Below are 24,577 nucleotides of genomic sequence, written 5' to 3' on the forward strand. Positions count from 1 at the left end.
ACAACCTTTAATAAAAGATAAGGAAAGCAGCTCAGTGTGGAAAGCTCCATCTGCACACCATGTGGGAAATAACTCAACAAAAGAGAAGTTATGAGGAAAATGACTTGGTCTTAATTAGCCTCTCTGGGCTGTTTTCTTTCTTCTTCTTCTTCTACATTGTGCAGCTTGACATTTTCTCTGCTCTAACCGGCGACTGCAGGCTGACGCTCCGCTGACGCTCCGCTGACGCTCCGCTGACCCCAAAATGGCAGCAGCTCTTTCCTCCTCCTCTGGTGAGCGAGGACAGCCGCGGCCTGCGACGCATTAGGCTTTTGTTGGTAGGGATGATGTAATCCCTTCCAGTAATGATCAGAGAGAGCTGCACTGGTCGTCACACTGTACTGGAGAGCACCAGGCTGCAGGAACCGGGAGCCTTCTCTGGGAAACGTCGAGTATTTTTACACTGTAGAGGCTTTTCTTGCACCGGTGTGTGAACTGATGATGAATGGTAGCCTCGAGCCAGACCTATTAGAAATAGGTTTTTGTTAATCTGGAGCAGGGGTGCCAAACAACTTTTCTGGCATGCAAACTATTTTTACAATGACAAATTACCTAGTTTGCCAGTGCCAGTTTGTAAAGGGAGTTTTCTGCAAACCTCATTTTCTGTTTAACACAATAAGCGTGACAATGCATTGGTTTTCTTACAGTAGACTGATGTTTCAGCTAAATGCAGCTCAGATCACAGCTGGTTCCTCCTCCGAACCATCTACTGAGACGTTTTCTGTAGCAGTGACTTAGCTGTTCAAAATAAATGAAGTTTGAAACTCAACACGGCTGATTATCCACCGACTAAAGGCTCATTTCAGGTACTGTGGGACTAGATGGCCGTAACCTCCGTACGTAGCCAATGCCAGTGCGAGATATTTATACTGGTGCACTCGTCTGTCTGGTTCGTTCACCCCCTGAACACAAGTCAATGTTGTGTCGTCTTTTTTTTTTTTCCAACAATGGCGTAGCTCCAGTAGCTGACGTCAGCCTGCACTGGCGATCACAACACCGCCATATTGGCAGGAAAATGCACTTTTCAAATTACTATTTGGTTGACAACTGCAGCAACTAACTAACTCGTCCTTGTGCCAGTTCCATCCAAAAATGGTCGACAGCTGTTGTGCCCCAGGATGTCAGAATAGTTGGAGACAAGCAAGGGGGAAATCATTTTATAGGATTCCCAAAGATCCTGCAAGACGGCAGATGTGGATTACTGCAATAAAACGCTCAAGAAGCAGGAACGAGAAAACAGAGAAACGGATTTGTCTTGTTTAGCGATCACTTTATATCAGGTACAGAATCCAGAGTTTTCCAAGTGTAATGTCTCCTTTATTTAGCATGTTTTTAACACCATGTCCAACAGATTTCTTTTCATAAAGTTAGGCTAATGTTTATAACATGGATTACAAAGGAGTGATGCTCATTCAGCAGTAAAACTACTCACAATGAGAAAGAAATTTGGATACTCTGGATTTTTTACGGGTATGGATAATGATACGAATAACGTTACAGAAAATCTGGATACTGCAGGTCAGGAACATTGTCCTGGCTGTTTCAATGCTCAAAATAAAGCACACCAGGGTCATGATAAGGGTCTGTGATATATAATCTGTGGAGTTTTGGCTTGAACTGGTCAACTTCTATCTGTTTAACGAGGCAGTAAACTCTGACGGCCTGAAATCAGCGCTGGCTCCGTTCATGTTAACTCAGGGTGTCAATAAAAAAAGTCACATGTTAACACACCAGCACACAAATATGAATACAGTTGCATTTTGCCTCCATAACAAGTCTATTTACAGAAATGGGAGGAAGTGGAGATGCGTTGTCCATTTTTTATACAGCCCATGCTCCTCTAGCGTCGGGGCGACACAATTGTCCCAGCTCTACAGCACTACACAGGACAAGTCCTTGCTGCAACTAGTTGCCACAAACTCCACATTGCACCTTCAATTGTTGAGGAAACTGTTAAAAACATCACAATCAGGTGTTTTTTTAATCCTGTTTGTATATGCAAATTAGTGCATATTTAATGAGATCATGCCTGATTTGAATATTTGAAGAAAATAAATATGAAAACAATGCGAATAACATTTAAACAACCAAATATAACTGTGTGAGTGTAAGCAGCAACCTGGTTTCCAATAGAAATATAAGGGGTTTGACAAATTTAGCATAAATCTGCTTCAGTAACTCTCTCTGGTTTTAGTCTTGTCTATATTTTAAAGGGGTTTGTTCATGTGTCATCCACGGTCTGATTTATTTAACACTTTATTCCTAAAAAAAACATCTGGAAATAGATTTTATTTGTTTATTTTTGACTGTGGACAATTAATTTGATCTCTAAATCTCTTTAAATCTTTTAATTCTGTGTTTTTAGTGTGTTTCTTGCTTTTGTTTTAACTTTATTCATTTATCACACTGAACCTTTGGCTCTGTTGCACACTTTGGTCAACTTCTGTTGTTTTTAAATATGCATTAGAGATAAATTGACGTTTCAGTCTCTAGACTAATAGAAAATACAGACACTAATTGTCTTAATGTGAGAGCACTGGATGCATTCCAGTCCAAAATCAAGACCTCAGCCCGATAATGTAAGCAGATAAATGTCCAAATCCCTCCTCGGCGCGTGCAGCATGAAATGATTTCAAACTGAACTAACGGCCTCGGAGCTGCAGCAGCAGGTTGGAGAGAAGTCAGGGCAGAGCGCCAACATGTGAAACTCCAAGTATTGATCTCCGGTGCTGGAGAATGCGTTTCCTCTGTGATTCGAATGCATTATTAAGGAGAAGCTGTTGGGCTCAACAGGTGGGCAGCGGCCCAGCAGCTCCAGCAGAACCAGAACCGTGACAAGAGCCGCCCCGACCAGATTAGCGTCCGAGATTGTGGCGCTGTCACGTCGCGCTCGATGACTTTCACAACAAATAATCATTTCATCCAGACCCCATTATTATTTCATGCACACGGTGGCTAACCGCATTAGGAATTCAACAGCTGTTCCAACTATTTTTTTTTTTTTTTAAACACAACACTCTCTGAGGCTGAACTTTTGTGGCATTCGGAGGAAAATGTTAATGCGAGCGGCTTCAAAAAGCAACTTTGAGCTTCGACTCGAGGAGGGCTTTGTGTTTGACTGTAGGAGGAGAGGAGGAGCAGGAGGTGATGTTTGTGAGGAGCACAGAAGGTTCCTCCGCTCTAAGCATATGGCTCCGAGACGTGTTTGTGTGGGAAGGCTTGAATAATGAATTGATAATGAGAAGCAGACTCTGGACGTTTCAGAGCTCCTTTGTTCCCGCAGGCTGGATGGACTCGAGGCTTTTCAGCCTGACTATACGGAATATACAGTCGGACATAATCAGCCAGTCAGTCCAAATAATACAGCTGTTCATTAGCAACGAAGCTTCAAGAGACTCAGCTTTGACAAATGAGCTGTGTGTTTAATGAGTCCTCTCTGCAAATAAGTGGAAAGCTCTGACTTCATGCTGCACGAGACACACTAAGGGGTTAGTTTAACTTTTTTGCTTGTTTACACTCCCCTCCCTACAAAAAGCATTGGAGCATGTGACTTACAGGTGTGTCCTAATTATTCAAACAATGCGTAGCGTTTGAGTGTCTATGCTTGGTTTCAGATTCTGGGTTTTTCCCATGCAGACAGACGTAACCAGCAGGAAAACCAGAGATCTGTCTACGAGTGAAGATGGAAAATCAATCGGAGACATTGCACAAACCAAAAGCCAGTACAACGGTTTGGAAAACGTCCCGAAGAAGAAAGAAACCACTGGTGCACTGAGTAAGAGACGTCCAACGGGAGGACTGAGGAAAACAGCAGCAGCTGGCGACAGAAACGCTGTGAGAGCTGAAAAGAAAGACCCTAAAACAACTGGTAGTGAGATCACGTCATGAAAAAAAGCACAGAGGCTACACCAGATGAAACTCACTCATTGGGCAAGGAGAATAAATTAGGACGGCCCGGCTGGAATTTACCAAATTTGCCTCGAACATTCTGGGACAGAAGTTTAATGGACTGATGGGAGAAAGATCAACCTTTAGCAAAGTGATGGAAAGGCTAAAGTTTGGAGAATGAAAAGGATCTGCTGATCTACAATCAGTTGAGATGCGCCTCATAATGAAGCTAAAAACTGCCTTCAACACCTTCAACTACAACACAGAGTCACATAACCTGCAGAAGTTCTCAGATGAAAACAATGGTGGGGTGTATCAGGGATGGACAGGAGCAGGAGGACAAGAATCTGGTGAACAACTTCATCTCATGGTGCAGAGAGAACCACCTTCTGATCAATGCAGTTAAAACCAAGTGGTAGTGGATGTCTGGAGGTCCAGGCTCCACCTGCAGCCTGTAACCATCAACAGGGAGTGTGTAGAGGTGGTTCAGATCTAGAAGTACCTGGGTCTACATCTGGATCACAGACTGGAGGCTAAGGTGGTTTAATATCTGCAGGAAGCTGCTGGACATGTTCTACAAGACTATCGTTGACAGTGTCCTCTTCTACGCTGTGGTGTCCTGGGGAGGCAGCACTAAGAAGAAGGACACCTCACGGCTGGACAAGCTGATCCAGAAGGAGGACTCTGTGGTAGGGACAGAGCTGGAGTCCCTGAATAAACTCTGGTTCATCATGAACAATGTCCACCACCCTTTACAGGACACCATAGTCAGACAGAGAAGCTGGTTCAGAGACAGGCTGCTGTCTCTCTCCTGCTCCATGGACAGGTTGAGGAGGACGTTTGTCCCTCAGGACATTAGACTCTACATCTATCCCTTTATCCATCGGCTGACTCCAACAGTTCACTATTAGCCTTGATCAAACCTTAAAGCTCCATCATATCTTAAAGAGGTTCCTAGATACTCCAGCTTCCAGGTCCCTCTCTACTTCCCTTTAAGGTGAGGCTTCTCCGTTAATGTCCCACGGCTGTAGACTGATCTGCCAGAGGAAATCAGGTCATCTCCGTTAAATCTCTACTTAAAAGTTTTACTATTGACATTTTAATTGTCTTTTCCCGTTTCTAAAATAGATTTTTACATTACTTTCGATAAAGCGTACATCTCCAGTGACCCTGAACCATCCCTTAGTCATGCTGCTATAGGTCTAAGCTGCTGGGAGACTTCCCATGATGCACTGAGCACTCATCCAAACATCCGTGTGCTCCTGCTGTATATTATTAGACTCCCTCTCTCCATCCATCCATCGCTCAGATAAATTCATTACAGATTTACATATCATCTTGTTCTTCTCGCTGCTCTCTCCTCCTATTCTCTGCATTTCAGCCGCTCATCGTTTCCTCCTGTTAAAGGTTTCGCCTCCACCGACGCCTCGGTGCTCGCTCTGGAGGTTTTTGGCTCGGGGGACCGTAAACCTAATTTATTGGACAGCTCGCTCAAGGAGAATCGTCTCCCCAAGTCTGAAAGACGCTTATTTATTTTTAGTTCCTACAAAGTTAAGACAGTTTGTCGCCCAAAAAAGTTGTTTCTCTCTCGTCACAACCTGACTCACGGGGCAGCTTTAGCCTGAACCTCCTAGCTTCTAGCTTTGGATAACTCCTACTCTCACCATGAGAAAGAAATGTCCCAAACAGATCCTGCCTGAGGCCCCATTTTGTCCCAACTTGGCTCACAGGAAGGACGACCAAGTGGGAAGCTGGTCTTGAGGCCTGGAAGCCGCCACTCGTCTAGTTGGATGGCTGATGTTGGATAACGCTCTCTCTCTCTTTCCTGTATTACTTCATCCATCCTGTCCCATGTCTTCCTCCACGGTTACATCACCACTTTCATCCCGAACCCAAAGAGCTCACAGGAAGCCATTTTCCCCCGTCACCTTTAATCTTCACTTTTATTTTCCATAACATCCAAAAACGTCCCTCGACTTTGGATTAGGAGTTAAAAACCACGACTCCCTCCGGTTCCTCTTAGAAGTCGCCGTAATCCTCAGAATAGAGGCTCAGAGGACAATCAGTGGACAGTGCACGGTTATGTCATACATCAGAAGACACGTTGAGTCTGCCACGCTGACATGCCTTCTCAGGTGCGGTGAGACGAGCTGTAACGGGAAACATCCGAGAGCTGGATTCACTTTAAAGCTCTCGAGAGCTCCATTTCCTTCCCTCCCACTAATAAAACACTAATACAGTAATAACCCAGCAGCTCCTCAAACGATGATCCTGGTGGGTGTTGCAGCTTTTAAATGAGCTCCGTCCTCCTGACAACAACTCGGTGATTCAGAATCGGATGATAAAGAAGGTCAGCTCCATCCTGCAGGAGACTCTTTGACCTCAGGAAGCTCCTTCATCCAGAGAGAGAGTCTTTAACCTCAGCTTTCCTAAACGACTAAAGGAGAACACACATCCTCTGGACAATATATGTCTGGATCTCAGACTTAATGCACTTAGTTATTTATATATCAGGTGTTTTACTGCTTAATTCTACTACTTTCATTGTGCAAGTAAAGAAACTGGTCATACAAGGATCCTGTTTGGGGAAAATATACGAATCAAACCAAGAGAAATGTTTGAAACATTTGAAATACAATGAAATACGTTTGCTAAGAAATACATTTTAAGCTTCACGTTCAAAATCTTTATTTTCATGCTGATCGAATAAAAAAAAGTAAAGAAAAAGCAACTGATAAACCTGTCCCTCATGAATACTAGATAGTAAAATGCTCGGGGACAGTTTATCCTTTTAGAAAGTGACTAACTGAGATGATGATTACAGCAGAGCTCCTCCACATGAGAGGCTGGATTAGGAGGAGATGTGTGTGTGTGTGTGTGTGTGTGTGTGTGTGTGTGTGTGTGTGTGTGTGTTAGCCTGAGAGTTTGACCTCATAGAAAACTGCTCCTCCTGTTGAATTGATAGAGAAAAACATGAAACTCGTGCTTCGTGTTCAGACAAACTGAATCCGACCAGAAAAGAGAAAGGCTCCGTGTACGCAGCATCTGTGATGTGGTTGGAGCTGTCCTTGGTGCTGAATCTGCGGGGAACTCTGTCAACCTCAAATTGTTGCAACTTCTGATCTTGGATCACAGCGTGTGTGTGTGTGTGTGTGTGTGTGTGTGTGTGTGTGTGTGTGTGTGTGTGTGTGTGTGTGTGTGTGTGTGAGTGTGTGTGAGTGAGTGAGTGAGTGAGTGAGTGAGTGAGTGAGAGAGAGAGAGAGAGAGAGAGATTGTGAGAGTGTGTGTGAGTTTTCATCGTGGCCGAAACAAAACAAACACAGCTGGCTCTGCTGACACCCCGCCACGCAAATAAAACCCTTCTTCGTTTCTGCCTACAAGTCTTTTCCATATGAATAATACACGGTGAGAAATGACAAATAGTCGAAGTGATGAAAGATTCAACGCGTGGAAGCCTGGAAGCAAAAAAAGAAAAACGAGGCGCAGCTTGTGGATCCGTTTAAAAGACGGAGAGCAGCAGCGCGGTTCCCTCCCCTCCGGTCGTGATGCAGTGAACCTGCTCTGCGCAGAACCGGGCACGCCGTATAAAAGCGGCTGCGCTTCCACAGACGGGAGTACAACAGCGAGAGGGACACACGCGTAAAGTCGCCGCAGCTCGTCAAGCGAAAGCAAACGCAGCACAGGCGCAGACATGCGGGCCACGAAGAGCGGAACCTACTGGAGACTTTTCCTCTTCTCCTGCGCGCTCCTGGAGAGTTCCTCGCAGGACTTCGGCGGACAGACGCAGTTCATTTGCACCTCCGTGCCCAAGGATATGGACATATGCGCGGCCACCTTGCAGAACAGCGTGCCGGGGGAGGACCTGAAGACCACGGTCATGCAGCTGAGGGAGACGGTTTTGCAGCAGAAAGAGACGATCATGAACCAGAAGGAGACCATCAGGGAACTGACCTCGAAGTTGGCCCGGTGCGAGAGCCAGAGCGGCTCTGAGCCCGGGGACGCGCGGCCAGGGGGCAGGAGGAAAGAAGCAGGGACCAAAAACACCATGGGGGACGTATCGAGGGGCCCCGCGGACACTTTGACGCAACTGTCGCAGACTTTACAGTCGCTGAAGCAGAGGTTAGAAAACCTGGAGGTAGGCTGCTGCTCCTGGAGACGCCGATAACAAGAATAAAACAGATTCTGCTTTACTAGATTAGATTTAAATCTGAATTACGTTTCAAAATAAAAGTTCACCTGGAATAATTCTTTTTTTTACAGCAATTCAGCAGAAGTAACAACTCGGTGCAGGCGAACAGCCTCAAAGACCTGCTCCAAAGTAAAATCGACGACTTGGAGAAGCAGGTGTTGTCCCGGGTGAACAGCATCGAGGAGGGGAAGCCCGGACTCCGGAACGAGACGGAGCAGCGCGGGAGAGTGGAGTCCACCCTCACCTCTCTGCACCAGAGGATCACCGACCTGGAGAAAGGTAAGACTGTGGAGGATGGGAGGAAATAATAATAATAATAATAACCTGTGACCTGGGAGGGTTTGGTGTACATGGGGAAAAAAAGGAACCATCAACAAGAGGTGGTTTCAAATAATCCCCACCCCTCCTCTCCAAATTGGTGCTCTGGCCTTTAATGACCCCCAGCTCTCGATTTAATGTCGCACTCATCCACAAAAAGCTGCAGCAGCCCGGTGCAGTCAGCGCCCTGCTCTAATTCCTGCAGATTAAACCTTTTTTTTTTTCTCCAAATGTTCCCATGTGAGAACTCGTGCGCTCTGCGTTTGGGACACATACTCTGACCCAGAGCAGCAGCAGCAGCAGAAATAGAGAGGACATGTGTGAAATAAAGAGGTGCGGATGGAGGAGGAGGAGACAAGAGATGAAGGTTAAAGGCGTCACAGCTCCTGTGATGGATTTAACGCGAGATTAAAGCAAATCTGGAGCGTCACCATCGTGGATTTGTTGTGTAACCTATAATTCCATATAAATCCTGGGGATGTGAGCGGGGTCTGTGTTTAACTGGAAAAATAAACGTGTTCGTTTTTTGTTTTTTTTCTGTTCCCTCTCCGCAGGTCAGAGAGAAAACAGGCCCCTGGATAAATTCCAGCTCACCTTCCCGCTGAGGACCAACTACATGTACGCCAAAGTCAAGAAGAGTTTGCCGGAGATGTACGCGCTCACCGTGTGCATGTGGCTCAAGTCCAACGCGTCTCCTGGAGTGGGGACACCGTTCTCCTACGCGGTGCCCGGACAAGCCAACGAGCTGGTCCTCATAGAGTGGGGGAACAACCCGATGGAGATCCTGATTAATGACAAGGTATGAGTCTAGAGAAAAAATAAATAAATAAATCTGAAATTTAAAAAGATGGCGTCTGACGGTTCTTGTCTTTTGGAAAAGGTCGCAAAGCTGCCGTTTCTCATCAACGACGGGAAGTGGCATCACATCTGTGTGACCTGGACAACCCGGGACGGGGTCTGGGAAGCTTTCCAAGATGGCGTCAAGAGAGGGAGCGGAGAAAACCTGGCTCCGTATCATCCGATCAAACCGCAGGGCCTGCTGATCCTGGGCCAAGAGCAGGTAGGCACCGCTCGGATCCTCGATGTGAGGGCCCAACATGAAACATGATGGAGAGTTTGAGCTCCTCAGGAAACAGGAGGATGCCACAAGATCAGGAATACAAGGAATTTGGAATAAAAATAGGTCAAGAAGAAACAGAACAATCCAGAAAACATGCAGAATATATAAACAGAGGAGGATCAAGCCTGAAAATCCACATTTTCTCCATTTGTTGTGACATTAGCAAAGAATCCAGTCAGTCCAGGTTTAATGAGGTGATTAGATCCTTAGCTGGATGATGATGATCAGATGTTCTCTCTCTTCTTTCATGCCACAGGACACACTGGGAGGAGGATTCGACGCCACGCAGGCCTTCGTCGGTGACCTGGCCAACTTCCACATCTGGGACCGGAAACTATCGGTGGGGGAGATTTACAACCTGGCCACGTGCAGCAGCAAAGCTCAGGTGGGCAACGTCTTCGCGTGGATGGAGACGAGCCTGGACATTTACGGCGGCGCCTCGAAGTGGACGTTTGAGGCCTGTCGCCAGCTCAACTGAACCCCAGGGGGGGAAGAGGAGGGCTTTCATCTTTTCGCTCAAGCCACAGCCGCTGCAGCCCGCCGCGGCGTCTAGCCTGAACGAGGAGGCCGCTTCAGCGAATGCCTCACCGGGACCGTTAGAGATATATGAAAACATCATCCGATAGATTATTTTTTGCCAGATCCTCGAGCGGGACACTGAAAAAGAGACGCTCTGGCATCCCGTGGCGCTCCTGGACACACGTCAGGCCTGCCCGTGGCTTCATTTGAGCAGAAGCGGAGCAGAGGCCACTGCTTTTGGGAAACCAAGCCACAGGACGGTGTAGTTTTTAGGGATCAGATGTCACACAGTTCAACAAAATGACTCCTTCAAAATGTCTTTCGTGTCTCGACTGCCAGGGATTTTCACTGTGAAGAAAAAAAGGCGGACTTCTTTAACTGGAATGTGTCCTTGGAGAGGTTGTTGTTTCTCTTGTCACTCTTCTTTCTCTGCCACCACCTGCTTGACGTGATGTTGTGTGAAGAATGGCGTGTAATTTATTCATTTATTTATTCATTTATTTGGTTTCTTTTCTTGCCAACATCTCGAGCCTGAGTGCCTTGGGCTGTTGAAAAAGATCTCAGCACATCCACGGTCATCCGCAGCGTGTTTGGTGTTTCTTTCCTCGTAGGTTTCTTTCTCTAAAGAGGCGTTTGGGCTCAGGCGGCGTTTTGCAGATGCTTGTTCTTCAGTGGGAATGTTCTCTGTACAGTAACAGCATGTCTTAACTTCTGTAACGCTGCGTCAGCATCTATGATCTTTGCTTTTACTCTCTGCTGACGTTTGGGTTGAGGTTTTCTACTGTATTGTTATATGCTTAGAGCATGGCAACACCGACGGATGGAAAGAAAAAAAAAAGTTCTAGTTTTTGTAATAAATTGTGATACTTGAATCATACGCAGGTGTTAACATATATTTATTTATTTATTTGTTTACATGAGATAAAATGTCGTTCAACTTCAGCGTCTTGACCTCGCGGGTCAAGAGACGTCGAGAGACGATGAACGTTTTCCACCAAAACTCAGGCTGAGATGTTTGTGTACCAGGTTTGGTGCAAAATAAAAGATTTTTGGCCTAAAAATGATAATTATAGTCATTTAATAGTTGGGTCACATGTGGAACACCTGTAGAGTTTCTCCAAGACGTTTGGCTGCTCGTCCAAGGAGCTTCTTCAGATCCTTCAGCTTTCAATGTTTTTGGATGGATATACCATGACCTGGACGACTGAGAACCTTCATACTCATCATTCCCAAAGTCGAAACGATGATCCTTCAATCAGTTTATGATCACAAAGGGTAAAGAAAGCAGAAGGTGGAAGGTTGGAAGAGTTTTCTCTTTGCCAAGAATTGAAAAACATTTGGGCAAATTGATAAGAACACCAGAAGAGTCTGCAAAAAAATTCAAACCCAAACACGGTGAATTGTGGTTTCCTTCTGAACCAAGAAGTCGGAATTTCTGTGTTTGCATCAGAAAAATTTCAACCAGAACGGATGAACCTCACCAACTCAAAATATCCAAATCCAAGATGGCTGCTCCAGACTCTTATCTGCAGACTTGTTGCTACGGTGTCTACAAAAAAAATCCAACGCAATGAGTCAAGTGCTAACCCGGCCGTGTTGCATCTTGGTTTTCACACCTGTCGTAACAGGACGTCCTGCCCAGCCCCTGAATTCTGCCGTGAATGAAGTTCTATCAGTTGCGAGCTGCATGTCCATCTCATCCAAGCGTCTAACGGGACAGATGCAGAGGCTGGGTGCTAATAATCTGTCCCTGACTGTGAGAACTCTGAGAACTGAGTTCATCTGAATCTGAACGTCACCAAAGAGCCGGCTGAACCTCACCAACCCACATCTCAAAATCCACGGTGGCTGCTCCACAGCTCAACAGGAGTGAAACCAGTTCTGATTCCAACAAACCAGTCAGTACTGTCCAGCTTTTACCTGCAGACTTGTTGCTATGGTGTCTGCATTAAGTTGACGCAGAAGCTACAGCGACAGCGACAGCGCAGACCCTAACTCTGTAGCCTGACGTGCACCTCTCCATAAATGTAACTACGCACTATAGCGACACAGACCACAAGAGCTGTGATTGGTCCGCTTGGTTGTATCCTGTTTCCGCTTTAGTATTTCCGGCTGCTTCTCCATCTGTGCAATTTTCAAATTGATTGTTTTGGATCAATGAAGATGTAGCACACAGAGGAAAGGTTAACTGAGGAGGTTCAGAGATACAAACATTTGTACGAGTCGTGCAATTTCGGCAAAAGTTTCAGTCGCCATTGTTGACGGTGAAGCAGGAAGTAGAAAACAAACATTAACCCGTCTGGCAAGAAAAGACACAGCGCCGACTTCAGACTGCTGCAGTAAATGGACAACAGTATTAAGAGTTAACTGAGTTGCAAACTGCATGTCCAGCTTTTGCAAGTGTCAAACGTAACGGATGCGTAAGGTTGGACGCTGATGATATGTTACAGATGCCCCTAGCTCAAAGTTTCTTTCACGCTTCCAAGCCAGCAACCACAATTTTGTATAAATTGTTCTAAACTAGAAGCTAAAAGGTTCTCCAGCTTCCTCCCACCATCCAAAGACATGCTGGTTAGGTTCATTGATGACGTAGTAAAACGTAGTAACTCAGCGTCGTCTGATGGGGATTCATGAACAAAAGTGTTGTTTCTTCTGCAGCAGGTTGGACGTTAATAATATGCAGTGACTCAGAGTTACCATCGTGCATCAAGACCAAGCAAAATTTTATTCAAACGCCTCGAGGATCCACGTTGTTTCTACATTTATGAGCATGTCAACACGCTGAAATAAAAACCCGACTCCCCCACGCAGGAAATGAGACCATCCAGAGCTGGTGAATGAACTAGAACCAGATGTTTCAGCTCTAAACGTTTGGTTTATCAAGTTTAGACAAAACGAATAAAAAGCTCACAAAAGAATCCCTGATTCAACATGAAGACATGACACAGGACCAGCTTCCTTCTTTGTATTAACGACGGCTGCATTCCACTTAGAGGAGCTCCTGCTGCTTCAGCTGACAGGGCTTACTGGGATATTTAATGGGACGCGGCCGACATTAATCCACACGTGTGCTTCCCGCTGTGACTGCGCCAAAAATAAAAAGATGAATCAAATCAGCCTGCTGACTTTAATCCAAACAAATAAATAAATAGAAAAATCCTCCTGAGTCTCTTTTCTCCATCAGTTTAACATGTTTAACTATATTTAAATGTTTCATTCAATCAAATCAATCGTGTCTTCATTTTTTTTTAAGGGGCAGGTTTGACGTTTGTGGAATTATCTGGTGCATTTCATTTCAAAACGGGACGGCGTCTAAACTCTAAACTAATGTCCATCAGGAGAAAGGACGCCTGGATCTGAAGGCTGGACAGAGAAGATCAAGAGAGAGGACTTCAAAAACAACATCTCTCTTTATTGATGAATCCGTCTTCAAAGTGAAGTTCAAGAAAAACAAAACCTCTTGCTCTTCGCTGACTCTGCTGTCCAGACCACAGTAGACGCATTTATCCACACGATTAAAAAGCACCAACACATGGCTGTTCCTCCAGAGGTCATACGTCTCAGTCTGCACCGCTTCTCTGCAAATGAATCGTAGCCGACGCAGGATTCATGTCGTGAAGGTCCTTCCCTCTGCTGTGACAGAGGTCATTAAGTCCCACCACAGACGGGTTGTATGTCTCATAAATTGGTTCCCATTCTCTTCTTCTGAGGGAATCTCCACATCGATTCATTTTTCCCCAGACGCCAGACTAACTACAGCTCATACCTAACCCAACGGCCATTACAGGAAGCTACTGTGACACAACAGAGGTTGGGTTTCTCCTCCGCAGAGACCAAAGAGTAGCTCAACGGTCCCGGGATCAGACACACCGGGAATTGCTAAAACGGGCTAAAATAACCTTTTCCAGCCTGATGAGCAACAACAACTCTTTCTCTGAGCGCCTCAGAAAGCTCCTTTGTCCACAAACATGTGTTGTGAAGATCAGACTGAGACAAATCCCTGATGTATTTAAACTAAACCAGGAACTGAACCACACCTGAGTCTCATTACATAGCGTCCTCCTCGTTAGAAATCTACTCCCTCCACCTCGTCCGATCCGGGTATCTTTTTTTTCTCCCCTCACCCTCCTCGACCTAAATCTTGCCCCAGATCTTGTTGGGAATATATTCGGCACAGCCATTTAACATCCAGCCTCTTGACCTCTCCCCCTCATCTCTAATTGGTTTGTGTCTGCACGCACTCAGCTTCAAATTAACTCTGAGGGGAGGTCGGATACGAGGCGACGCCATGTCCCAGCGTACCTGGCTCCTTTCATTTGAACCCTTGTCTGCCGCGGTCCACACGGATTCATCACATCTGGGTCGTTATTAAGCTTTTTAGTGGAGAATCCACCAGAGAAGTTATGACACAGAGGGGGTGGTTATGAGTTAGTCACTTCTTCTAGTGTTGTGATGACAACAACGATAAAGGAGAGAGTCTGGAGGATGACATGCATTTGCTTCCACTCACATTAACCATAACCACTCTACAGTTTGAAGTCAATAAAGTGGAGAAGCTAAAATTCGACTGTGTTACGCCTCCGTGTTTCTAGTGCAAGACTTAAAGTTCAGCAGAATGAAGGGGGAGTGGCTGCTTTGAGTGACAGGTGGGTGTCCTCTCAGGTTGCTAAGTGTCTTCTTTTTGAACTAGCTAGGAGATAGGTGGAGACAGTAAATGGTTCTCTTCCGCCCTCAAATGCAGGGTATTCAGTTGCTTGCAGGCTGCACCTCCACCACTAGATGGCAGTAAACCCTACAGCCTGCTCCTTTAAGTCTCAGTAAAAAGCCAAAGTTTCGCTCCTTGACCAGATAAACTCTTCATTTGTAATTCTCTGTTTTCATTGCGCTTCAAAAGCTGCTTCCAACAGGCCGCCGGTTGGTCGTTTGGTTCAGACACGAGACGTTTGGCCTGCCTGGTGAAACAGAATAAACATGAGACACGCTTCCATCCATACTTGTCCTTAATCTCAGCAGCTACTCCAGCAGCTGTCAGGGAGATGCCCCCTGAATGAATAATTGATTTCCCTCCCAACCCCATCACCCAGTGATCCTCAGTCCAAATATTTACAAAGCTTTTCTATCTCGAGACGATCGCAACACACACACACAAAAAAAAAACAACAAAAAAAATCTAACTATTCTGTTTCTTTAACGCTTCCTTGAAGTGTTTCCCACATGACTACGTATTTAATTACTTCTCATGGGGCGAGATTATTTTGGATTGCTTCGAGTTTAGATTACAGTCAACCTTACAAACATATTAAAAACTCCACACTTGGGATGCATAGAGAGTATCATTAGCAACGTGACAGGCGTGTTTTATCGCTATTCTTTATTTGCCGTATGAGACCAGAGGGACCAATCAGAGCCGTGAAAAGAGCAAAACAACAAAAGAAAAAAAAAAAAAGCTGGAATTGAGACGAGCGTTTGTGCAGGAATTACATCATCTACCTCGTCAGAGAAACAAATCCAGTCTAAAGCCTTCAAATCAGATTTGGCTCCAAGCTCAGTGCCGTTCAAACGTTGCTTTGGTTATACAAATGCCCAGGTGGCTCCAGTCACAGCTCCACCAACCAACATGTCCATGAGCCTGGACGCCCTCACAACCCCGTTAGGATCCTGCTGTGTCCAGACCAGCGTGATTACAACAAACCATCTCGACACGTTTTAAACGATCGGTAACTTCCAGCCTCCTACCTCCACAAATGATGAGAATCTGAACGCCCCAACAGCGCAGCGATTACTCAAAAGTATAACTCTGCAGGTCTGAACTTGTGTGGTCTGTACATCCCCCTCGGAGGCAGCGCAGATTAATGGCCAGCGCTTCCTGGCAATCGTCCTTTTGGTTCAGTGCCCGACTCTGTAGCTGGTAGCTTTTTTACCTTTGAACAATCAAAAGGGAGGAAATTTGTTCTCAGAGTGAAATTATCATTAAAGAGGAGGACACTTAGAAAGAGACTAGCAATGATTTGGAGAGAAGAGACCATGCAGTAATAAAATTCAGTGACTTGGATCAATGGTAGGTGAAAACAACAACTTTGGAGACATGTTGAACTGAACTCTGTCTTTATGGACCTTGCTTTCAGTCATGTTGGAACAGGAAGGGGCCATCCCCAAACTGTTCCCACAAAGTTGGAAGCATGGAATTGTCCAGAATCTCTTGGTCTGCTGAAGCATTCAGAGTTCCTCTCACTGGAACTAAGGGGCCAAGCCCAGCTCCTGAAGAACACCCCCACACCATAAGCCCCCCCTCCACCAAACTTCACACTTGGCTCAATGCAGTCAGACAAGTACCGTTGTCCTGGCAACCACCAAACCCAGATTCATCCATCAGATTACCAGATGGAGAAGATTGATTCATCCCTCCAGAGAACACGTCTCCTCTGCTCTAGAGTCCAGTGGTGGCTGCTTTACACCACTGCATCCGACGCTTTGTATTGTACTTGGTGATGTATGGCTTGGATGCAGCTGCTCGCCCATGGAAACCCATTCCATGAAGCTCTCTACTGTTCTGGAGCTAATCTGAAGGAAACATGAAGTTTGGAGGTCTGTAGAGATTGACTCTGCAGAAAGTTTCACGACTGGTCTTGTTGATCAGGTGTCATCCTATCACAGCACCACGCTGGAATCCACTGAGCTCCTGAGAGCGACCCATTCTTTCACTAATGTTTGTAGAAGCAGTCTGAATGACTAGCTGATGGATTTATACACCTGTGGAGTGGAAGTAATTGGAACACCTGAATTAATTTATTTGGATGGTGAGTGAATACTGCAGTGTATTTTCAGGCTGTACGTCGCTAACATGACTAATATTCACTGTAAATGAACGCTGCATTATCCCGTCTCCTCTCCATCACCAGCCTCACCCTCCCTCCCTCTCTCTCTCCCTCACGCTTTCCTTTCTTAAAATGTCCCTCTCCTGTTCTGTCCTCCCTCTCTTGGCCTTCTGCCACGGCCGGGGCCTTATCCACAGGCGTCTGGTGACAGAAGCCGCCGCAGCAGGAAGATATTTCACCCAAGGTGCCAGGGGCTGTTTTCCATAATCAGGTCAATCACAAACCAAGCCACCGCTAAGCTCCCTTACATCCACCTCAGCACAGCCCAGGTGGAGGGGAGTGTTGTTGCTCAGCGTGAGAGTAATCAGCGCCGAAGCGACGTGGGCGTCCTCACCTGACAGCGAACACCAGGATGGAAAAATAAATAAATAAATAAAGATTCATTCCAGTATAAATGAGACCAGAAACAAGTCAATGAAAATGAACTGACAGGTGAGATCTGTTGTAATACATGCAAAACAATAAAAATATTTGTATTCACAGTCTGTTTAGACAGAGTAAGTGGGATATTTCTCCACAGGAGAGCAGCTTTAAAGTGATGGAGGAGATGTAGGAGAATGAAGTCTGAGGCTGTGTGAGCGGAACCTTTTGTTGTTTTCTTATTTCTGTGCGACATTCATGAGCAAAAGAATTAATAAAAGTGTTGCAGCAGCAGCAGCAGCAGCATCAGTGAGTGAAAGGAACTCGAGGTCAAGGCTTCAGTCTTGTAAGAATTCAAAAGATAAAATAGTTTTTCCCTCAAACAAACTCCGGGTCGGGTATTTTTGTTTCCTCGTTTTTTCCAAAGCATGAATTCAATAAAAACATTTATAACTGTTCTTAGAGCATTTCAAGAAAATGTATTCAAAGGATCTTTACCGATCAGCCACAACATTATGACCACTGACAGGAGAAGTGAATAACATTTAAACCATCTTGTGTCTCCCCTCAAAGCCCCCCCCCCCCCCAGCTAACAACATTCTGTTGATCAGACACCGTCTCTGTGACGCGGTGTTCTGAGGGTCTAGTTGCATCGTTTTCATTTGCAAATGATTCCCTGCACGTTGCTCTCCAGCTTTGAATGTGCAAAAATCTACAAGAGCTATTGGCTGAGCTGAAAATGATGGATCACATCTGGCCTCGGAGAATGCATGTCAAAGAGACAACACAGAGGAAGGTGGTTCATTTATTCTAACAGAAAGGCTGAACTGCCAAGAGCAGATGACGTGAAGAAAGATAATAAAGAATGTTCAAAACCTGGAAACTGATGTTTAAAACGAGACGAGGACGAGGAGCAGCTCAGGGTCGGCAGAGACGACAAGCTGAGAATTAAAAACATCTGAAGAGACAGAGCTGGAAACCAATCATAAGGAAGTGTGAGCAAGGGCAAGAGAGACCGGAGGAAATAAAAAGAGGGAGAAGGACGTCTGGAGCATCTAACGACCCTGCACGACTCGGTGCCGCTCGCTATGAAAGAACAGACAAAGGTCGAGCTGGAAGATCAGAGAGCATATGAAGGGCCCAGGAAATGAGAATAAGCCACTGGCGATTGTCAGTTCAGTTCATCCTGTCACGACGTAGGACTGCTCAGATATTACAGATCAAATCATCAACAAAAGGCCGAGGCCAAACGAAGAAACACCCGGTCAAGTCCATTCTCCTGACCCGGTGAAGAATATTAAAGTTGACCTCGGTGGACGGCTTCCAGGACATCTCCTCACCAGACAGTGACAGACGTGAGTGCATCCCGAAAACAGAGCAAAGACAAACACAAGGTGTTCCTCTCAACACTTTATTTTTTAATCTGATATGAAAGATTAAAAGGTTAAGAGTCTTCTCAGACCACGACAAATACTGATACACAGATATAACAGACAGGCTGAACTAGTTCTGGATCGAGTCATTATTTGTAAAAACTCACCGACTCGCTTTTGTTCGGCTTCAGGCAGCGTTCTGCGTCGCTAATTAAAAACAAGCAGATCATTGTCACAGCAGAGACACAACAGCAACGAACAAGAAGCCACCGCGTGCGTCAGAAACCCCGATGAACTCATGTAATGTAGGAAAACACATAAACATTCATCTTTTTGTTTTCACTAGTTCAGTCTGAAGTGGCGAGAACGTTGTCGTCTGTCTCTTGTTGGTGGATTGAAAAGTGCAACGACTGAGCCAACGAACAGTTACAAGATTATTTCATCATTTCATAGTATTACTGTCATCAACCTGCAAATGAACGAGCGTATGTCATGAGATTATCCAAAAAAAACTTCGGGTTTCCTGGAGATTTTTCGTACACGTTTTCAGAACATCTGTGGGTGGTGTCCATCAGAAACTCAGTTACAGGGTTGAGAGCATTCCTCAAAAGTGAAGCTAAAGCAAGTAGAGCTCCCCCTGGTGGCTGCCTGCGGTATATGTCATAAGCCCCTCCCCCTCCATGTTAGTGGGCGGGACTTGGGCCAAACTAAAACACTAAAATTCAAGTCAAATTGATTTTTTTCAAGGATGGTTTCTGTCATTTTAGGTAGTTAATATAAAGTTGATGAATGTTCAAGTGTTAATAATGTTTTAGTTATTTGACGCAATAGAAACAGGATGTGGCTACCAGTTGCCATGCCAACCGCTCCGTAAAGTGAGAGTTGTACAAAATCTTTAAAAAACAAGTCCAGTGTATAACCCATCTTCTCCTTCTAACTGGTGGAGGTAGAGCAGAGCGTAGTATTAATTAAACTGAAACATGAGTGAGTCTGGAGGAAGTGTGGGCGGGGCATCAATATCACGGCTCCACATGGCTCCGCCCTCAGACCGTACTGATCAGACTCTGGATCCAAACTCATAAGGTGGCGTCGCCCGTATCCCCAGGAAAATAGAGTCAGTTTGACCAATGAGAGGAAGAGGAGATGTATTGTCCATATTTATATACAGTCTATATTTGAGAGGCAGCTGACTTGACTCCATCTTTGTCTTCACTTGCCAACTGAATTCAAATGCTTTCAGAGAAGGACACGTGTTTTTGTGTCCAGAAAAACAATCACTGGTGAATGAACAAATAACAAGAGGCTTACAAACTGTTTCTGTGCATTAGTCACTCACATCCATCAGCAGCGATCATTCACCGTTATGGAATCTAAACACGTGGCATCTTTTTTTTATTTATTATTATTTTTTTCTTTCTGCTGACCCGACCCAGCCGGCCCTGTCACGCTCGCGTTTGTTGTGCGCGGCACAATGGGGCCGCGTCATCTGCCTCCATATCCCATGAATAATCCATGACCTCAGAGGCTCCGGGAGCAGCTCCGGGTGCTTTCACTACAACAAGCTGTCAAAACAGGACACGAGTGTTTACAGGCGCCACACAGAAGGTGGAAACTTAGACAGTACGGCTTGTTTTGCTCAAATTCCAAACACTGAGGTTAGCTTGTTTTATTTTATTATTTCTTGGTGGGGGTTCATTTTTCTATTTGGCTTCTAAACTTTTTAAGCTAATGAACATCAGTATTGTTGAAGGACATCTGAACTGCTGCAGATATTCAATGTTTCATTTCATGTGTTTTAGTAACACATAATGCATTATTTAGCTAAAACTCGCCTGCAGGGACATTCACACCGTTGCGCTGTGAAACACTAACCTTTAAGACAGACCAACTTCCCCCTGCCCACGGTGTTAGTGGTGGAAAGTCTGGGCTGTTTATCAATGCCGAGTACTTCTGACTTGTGGACTTGGCAAGTTTGATTCTGAAGTACAGGGCTCCACCCTCAGACCGTACTGATCAGACTCTGACTCCAAACTCGCAAGATGGCGCCGCCCGAAACCCGTTATGGATCTGACTGTATATAAATAGAGTCATATTTATATACAGTCTATGCTCTGAACTACCAAATATGCAAATACGAAGTTCACGTGTATGGTCTGTGTATCCACAAACTCTGGAAGATGACTCACATCCAGGTATTTTGGTCAGATGGTACTAGGACAGAGACTGATGACATTTCAAAAGAGCACAAATACAGAAAAGGAAACATATTGATCTGGAGTCTTTCTGTTGGGAACCGATTCTGCTCTGGCACAGATCTGTCGGGCCAATTAGATCGTTTGGGGGTGGGTCTTAGCATGGTGATAAAGAAGAGTAACAGAGAAAAAACACTGCTGGCTCTTACTTCAAGTAGAGATTCACTAAATGTAATGATGAGAGGTTTGATTCCACTGGTTAGGGTCAGGATTAAATAGTTTAAGTTAAAATACCCAGAAATCTTGCTTAGAAATTCTCACAAACACCTGGTCTGACTACAACAAGCCAAAGAAATAAATACATTTCCTACTATGAAATGAATAAAGTGATGCTGGACTGTTTCAGAAAATGGACGTCTGTGAGACCCTGGGAGTACTGTGTTCATACATTCACAAGCAAGAGAAACTTTTATGTATGATTCCACAACTCTGTGAAACTGCTGCATACGCCACAGTTGCCACAGACGAGGGAGAATGAGACCATGAGAGTTATGTGCCTTCCCTGATATAGTCATTTCTGACAGCCCCGCGCTGCAGAACATTCCTGTGGCAGCGACTGTCCCATCCTCCCTGTGAGTTCTGCAGCACTGCGGCGCTCGGCAGGTTCACAGACCAGGTCCCTGTGGCACACTTAATGAGCAGCCAGCTCAGAGTGAGTCTGAGAGTTTCCTCCTCCAAGCCTTCAGCTTCATTCCTGGCTGCTTACGCACAGCCACAGTGTCACCTTACACCGATCAGCCACAACATTATGACCACTGACAGGAGAAGTAAATAACATTTAAACCATCTTGTGACAGTTCAGTGTTCTGCTGGGAAACTTCTGGACCTGGCATTCATTGGTGTGGATGTTACTTAGACATGTAGCACCCACCTAGACCAGACCAGGCACCCCCACCCCATAGCAATGACACTCCTTGATGGCAGCAGCCATCCCCAGCAGGATGCAGCCTGACACAGACACACACACAAAATTCCTCCAAATTCACTAGATCCCAAACTGATCAAGTATCTGTGGGATGACTGGTTTAGGAAGAACTCAATTACCTAGAACACAATGACTGCAATTTTTCATTCATTCATTAACTGCTTGTCCTGTGAAGGGTCACGGGGGGCTGGAGCCTGGCAAGGCAGGTCTCCTGTCTATCATAGGGCTAACTGTGTCTGCGTGGGTTCTCTCCAGGTTCTCCAGCTTCCTCCCACCGTCCAAAGACATGCTGGTTAGGTTCATTGGTGATTCTAAATTGGCCGTAGGTGTGAGTGTCTCTCTGTGTTAGCCCCGAGATAGACTGGAGACCTGTCCAGGGTGGACCCCACCTCTCGTCCTGCGACAATCCAGAGGACAAGTGATTACAGAAAATAAATGAATGCATGAATGCAAGGAGACCCAAAACTAAACAGCAGATGGCAGCAATGTGTCGGAACTGAATTTGTTTTTTTAAACACAACTTCACGCAGATGTTTTGTAAAAGGATAGTTCAGTAAACGTGAACATTTTCATAATGTACTCCAGCTTCTTTGCACTAAAGCAAATGATGATGCCTGATCTAAGACGGTTCTGTTCCTTTAAGGGCTGTGACTCACCAAGCTGACGGTCGGGACATTTGTTGGCGCCTGTCGGTCGCTGAGCGTCTGTGGCCCCTAGTTTTTGCAGCGTTGGCACCAGTTGGACCTGTCAGCAACATCGGTGAGGGAAATCAATCTGATTGGCTGTCTGGAAAATACACAAAAAGATGGCACAGGTTGAGGGATCCTCTGTTTTTTTCCATTTCATAAGCATTCAAATATACAAATATTTTCTGTATAACGTTTTGTCTGTGAAGGTTCTCAGTCATCCAGGTCAGAGTGTGTCCGAAAAGCAAACAAGCTCAACTGGACTTGTAGGGTTTTATGATGATGTTTCATCCAAGTAACGTGGGGAGTTGAGGTTTAAACAGGAACATCGTCCTACACCTAGAGGGTCCTGACTCAGGACACATCAAACCAGCATCAAAGAACCACCGTCAACTGAGGCTCATTCTTTCTGGTGATCAGAAACAGACGTAGATTCACACAGGACACAAGTGGTGCAGACAACAAAGACAGGAGGACTTTATCAATTCTCATCTGTACTTTTGTTCTTGTGAGATGTCACCAGTAGCTGCTGCTGCGTGCTCCCGTCTGCGCTCAACAGTTAAACTTGTCAAGTCCAAAGTTCAGGTGCTTGATAAATGCCCAAAGGCTCTGGCAGAAGAAACAGGTGGAGCAAGAACACACCCTGGTATTTTAGAAAAGCTGTAGTAAATGGTGATCACAGAACACCGCCACCTGCTGGTATGAAGATGTTTATTCCTCTGAGGCAGGTGCAGGATTTATGTACCAGCTGGTCACTGGCTGCAGTCAATGTTCTGGTCCCGACACACGAGATCTGAGGCGATGCCACAGCCGGCCATCGGCGCCGGTGGTTCTTGTGTCCAGTTCTTTAGTGTAAGCGTGACCATCTCTGCGTGATCACCTCTGCAGTCGTCCCTATCGCTGCAGAACTCTTTGCACCGCACCGACAGAATTCATGGGAAACACAACTTTAAAAAGTGAGACATAAACCTACGCTCAAGAAAGTTAAACCCCCTCCCTCTTCCAAAAAGAAGCGCTACCAGCAGGAGTTAAGCTCATTATTAGCCTCTTCTGGTGCACTCCCCGCTCCTCTGTGTAGCCTTCACCTCGGAGTTCAAAGGAAATCCAAATCTCTCCCCCAGCACAGCGTAAGACTCCAGACTAGAGGGGTAATCCACCTCGTCACACGGAAAAGACCAAGAGTTCTGACTCTGTTTGACTCAAGCTGCCTCCATTCAGTCTGACACGGGATAAAACAACATGAACACAGCAGCTGTGAACAGACAGAGAAACACAGAAATAACTCGTCTCCATCGTCTCATCTAAAAACATCCGGGTGGTTAAAGTAAAATAAATTATTAGTGTAAACTATTCAGCTAAATGTTCTGCATCTCTGAGCTCGACAAAGTCAGCGACATGTTTATTGAAGCCACTTTAATTACTGCGACACTAATTGACACTGGAGACACCATTACACTAATGGAGAGCAGCTATTACTGTGTCTGAGGTGTAAATCAGTCTTAAACGACGAGGGCAGAGACCTCCGTGACCTCGAGGAGCTCATGAATAAAGATGGAAAACCGGCCCAGACAGAGCACGCAAATAAAGAAAACAACACTTAGCTGTGATTGTGATTGATTTGTTGGAGACGGCACCAAATGGAGCTGCAGGATCGCCTTTTAAAAAATGTTGCAGCGTCCTTTCAGAAAACTCGTTTTCTCAGTTTTGCCCTTTCCTGCTGTAACCCTCTCTCTCTCTCTCTCTGGGTTCCTCCTTCAAGGGCAGCGGGCGTCTTTGTCAAGAAAATGTTAATGACGCCAGGGTTTCGTTAGAGGCCCGGTCTCATATTCCCTTGAGCGTTGCCGCGTGGAGCCGAATATAGGATGCAGTTTCTGGAAAAAAAAAAAGCTCCAGCGTCGTTATGATTCCCCTGTGACGGGAGCTGAGACGGGAACACATGGAGCACTAATGATCCCGGACAGAGGCCTTTATTTAGAACGTGTGTGTTGTTTGGGGTGTATGTAGTGACACAAGACACAGGAGAAGGTGGGGGC

The 24,577-nt window shown here is 45.5% G+C and overlaps 2 protein-coding genes across 2 annotated transcripts in view; one reads left to right on the forward strand and one right to left on the reverse strand.

The window, feature by feature from the left end:
- LOC311506241 (uncharacterized protein) overlaps window positions 1–22,622 on the reverse strand; it is a 125,758-nt gene extending 103,136 nt beyond the window's left edge. Inside the window, exon 1 of the mRNA XM_084570123.1 lies at window positions 22,515–22,622. Coding sequence (XP_084426249.1) covers window positions 22,515–22,615 — 101 coding nt within the window. The 5' untranslated portion in view covers window positions 22,616–22,622. The remainder of the gene's footprint in view (window positions 1–22,514) is intronic.
- On the forward strand, window positions 7,619–10,032 carry nptx1l (neuronal pentraxin 1 like; the record flags this gene model as incomplete). The annotated part of the gene is made up of 5 exons (XM_084570222.1): window positions 7,619–8,062; window positions 8,188–8,395; window positions 8,989–9,233; window positions 9,315–9,494; window positions 9,811–10,032. 5 exons carry the CDS (start codon window positions 7,619–7,621, stop codon window positions 10,030–10,032), a joined length of 1,299 nt encoding a protein of 432 aa, XP_084426348.1.
- Window positions 22,623–24,577: the final 1,955 nt, after the last annotated feature.

The sequence above is a fragment of the Chelon labrosus genome (genome assembly GCF_963514085.1).
Source record: "Chelon labrosus genome assembly, chromosome: 21".
In the NCBI taxonomy this organism is placed as follows: Eukaryota; Metazoa; Chordata; class Actinopteri; order Mugiliformes; family Mugilidae; genus Chelon; species Chelon labrosus.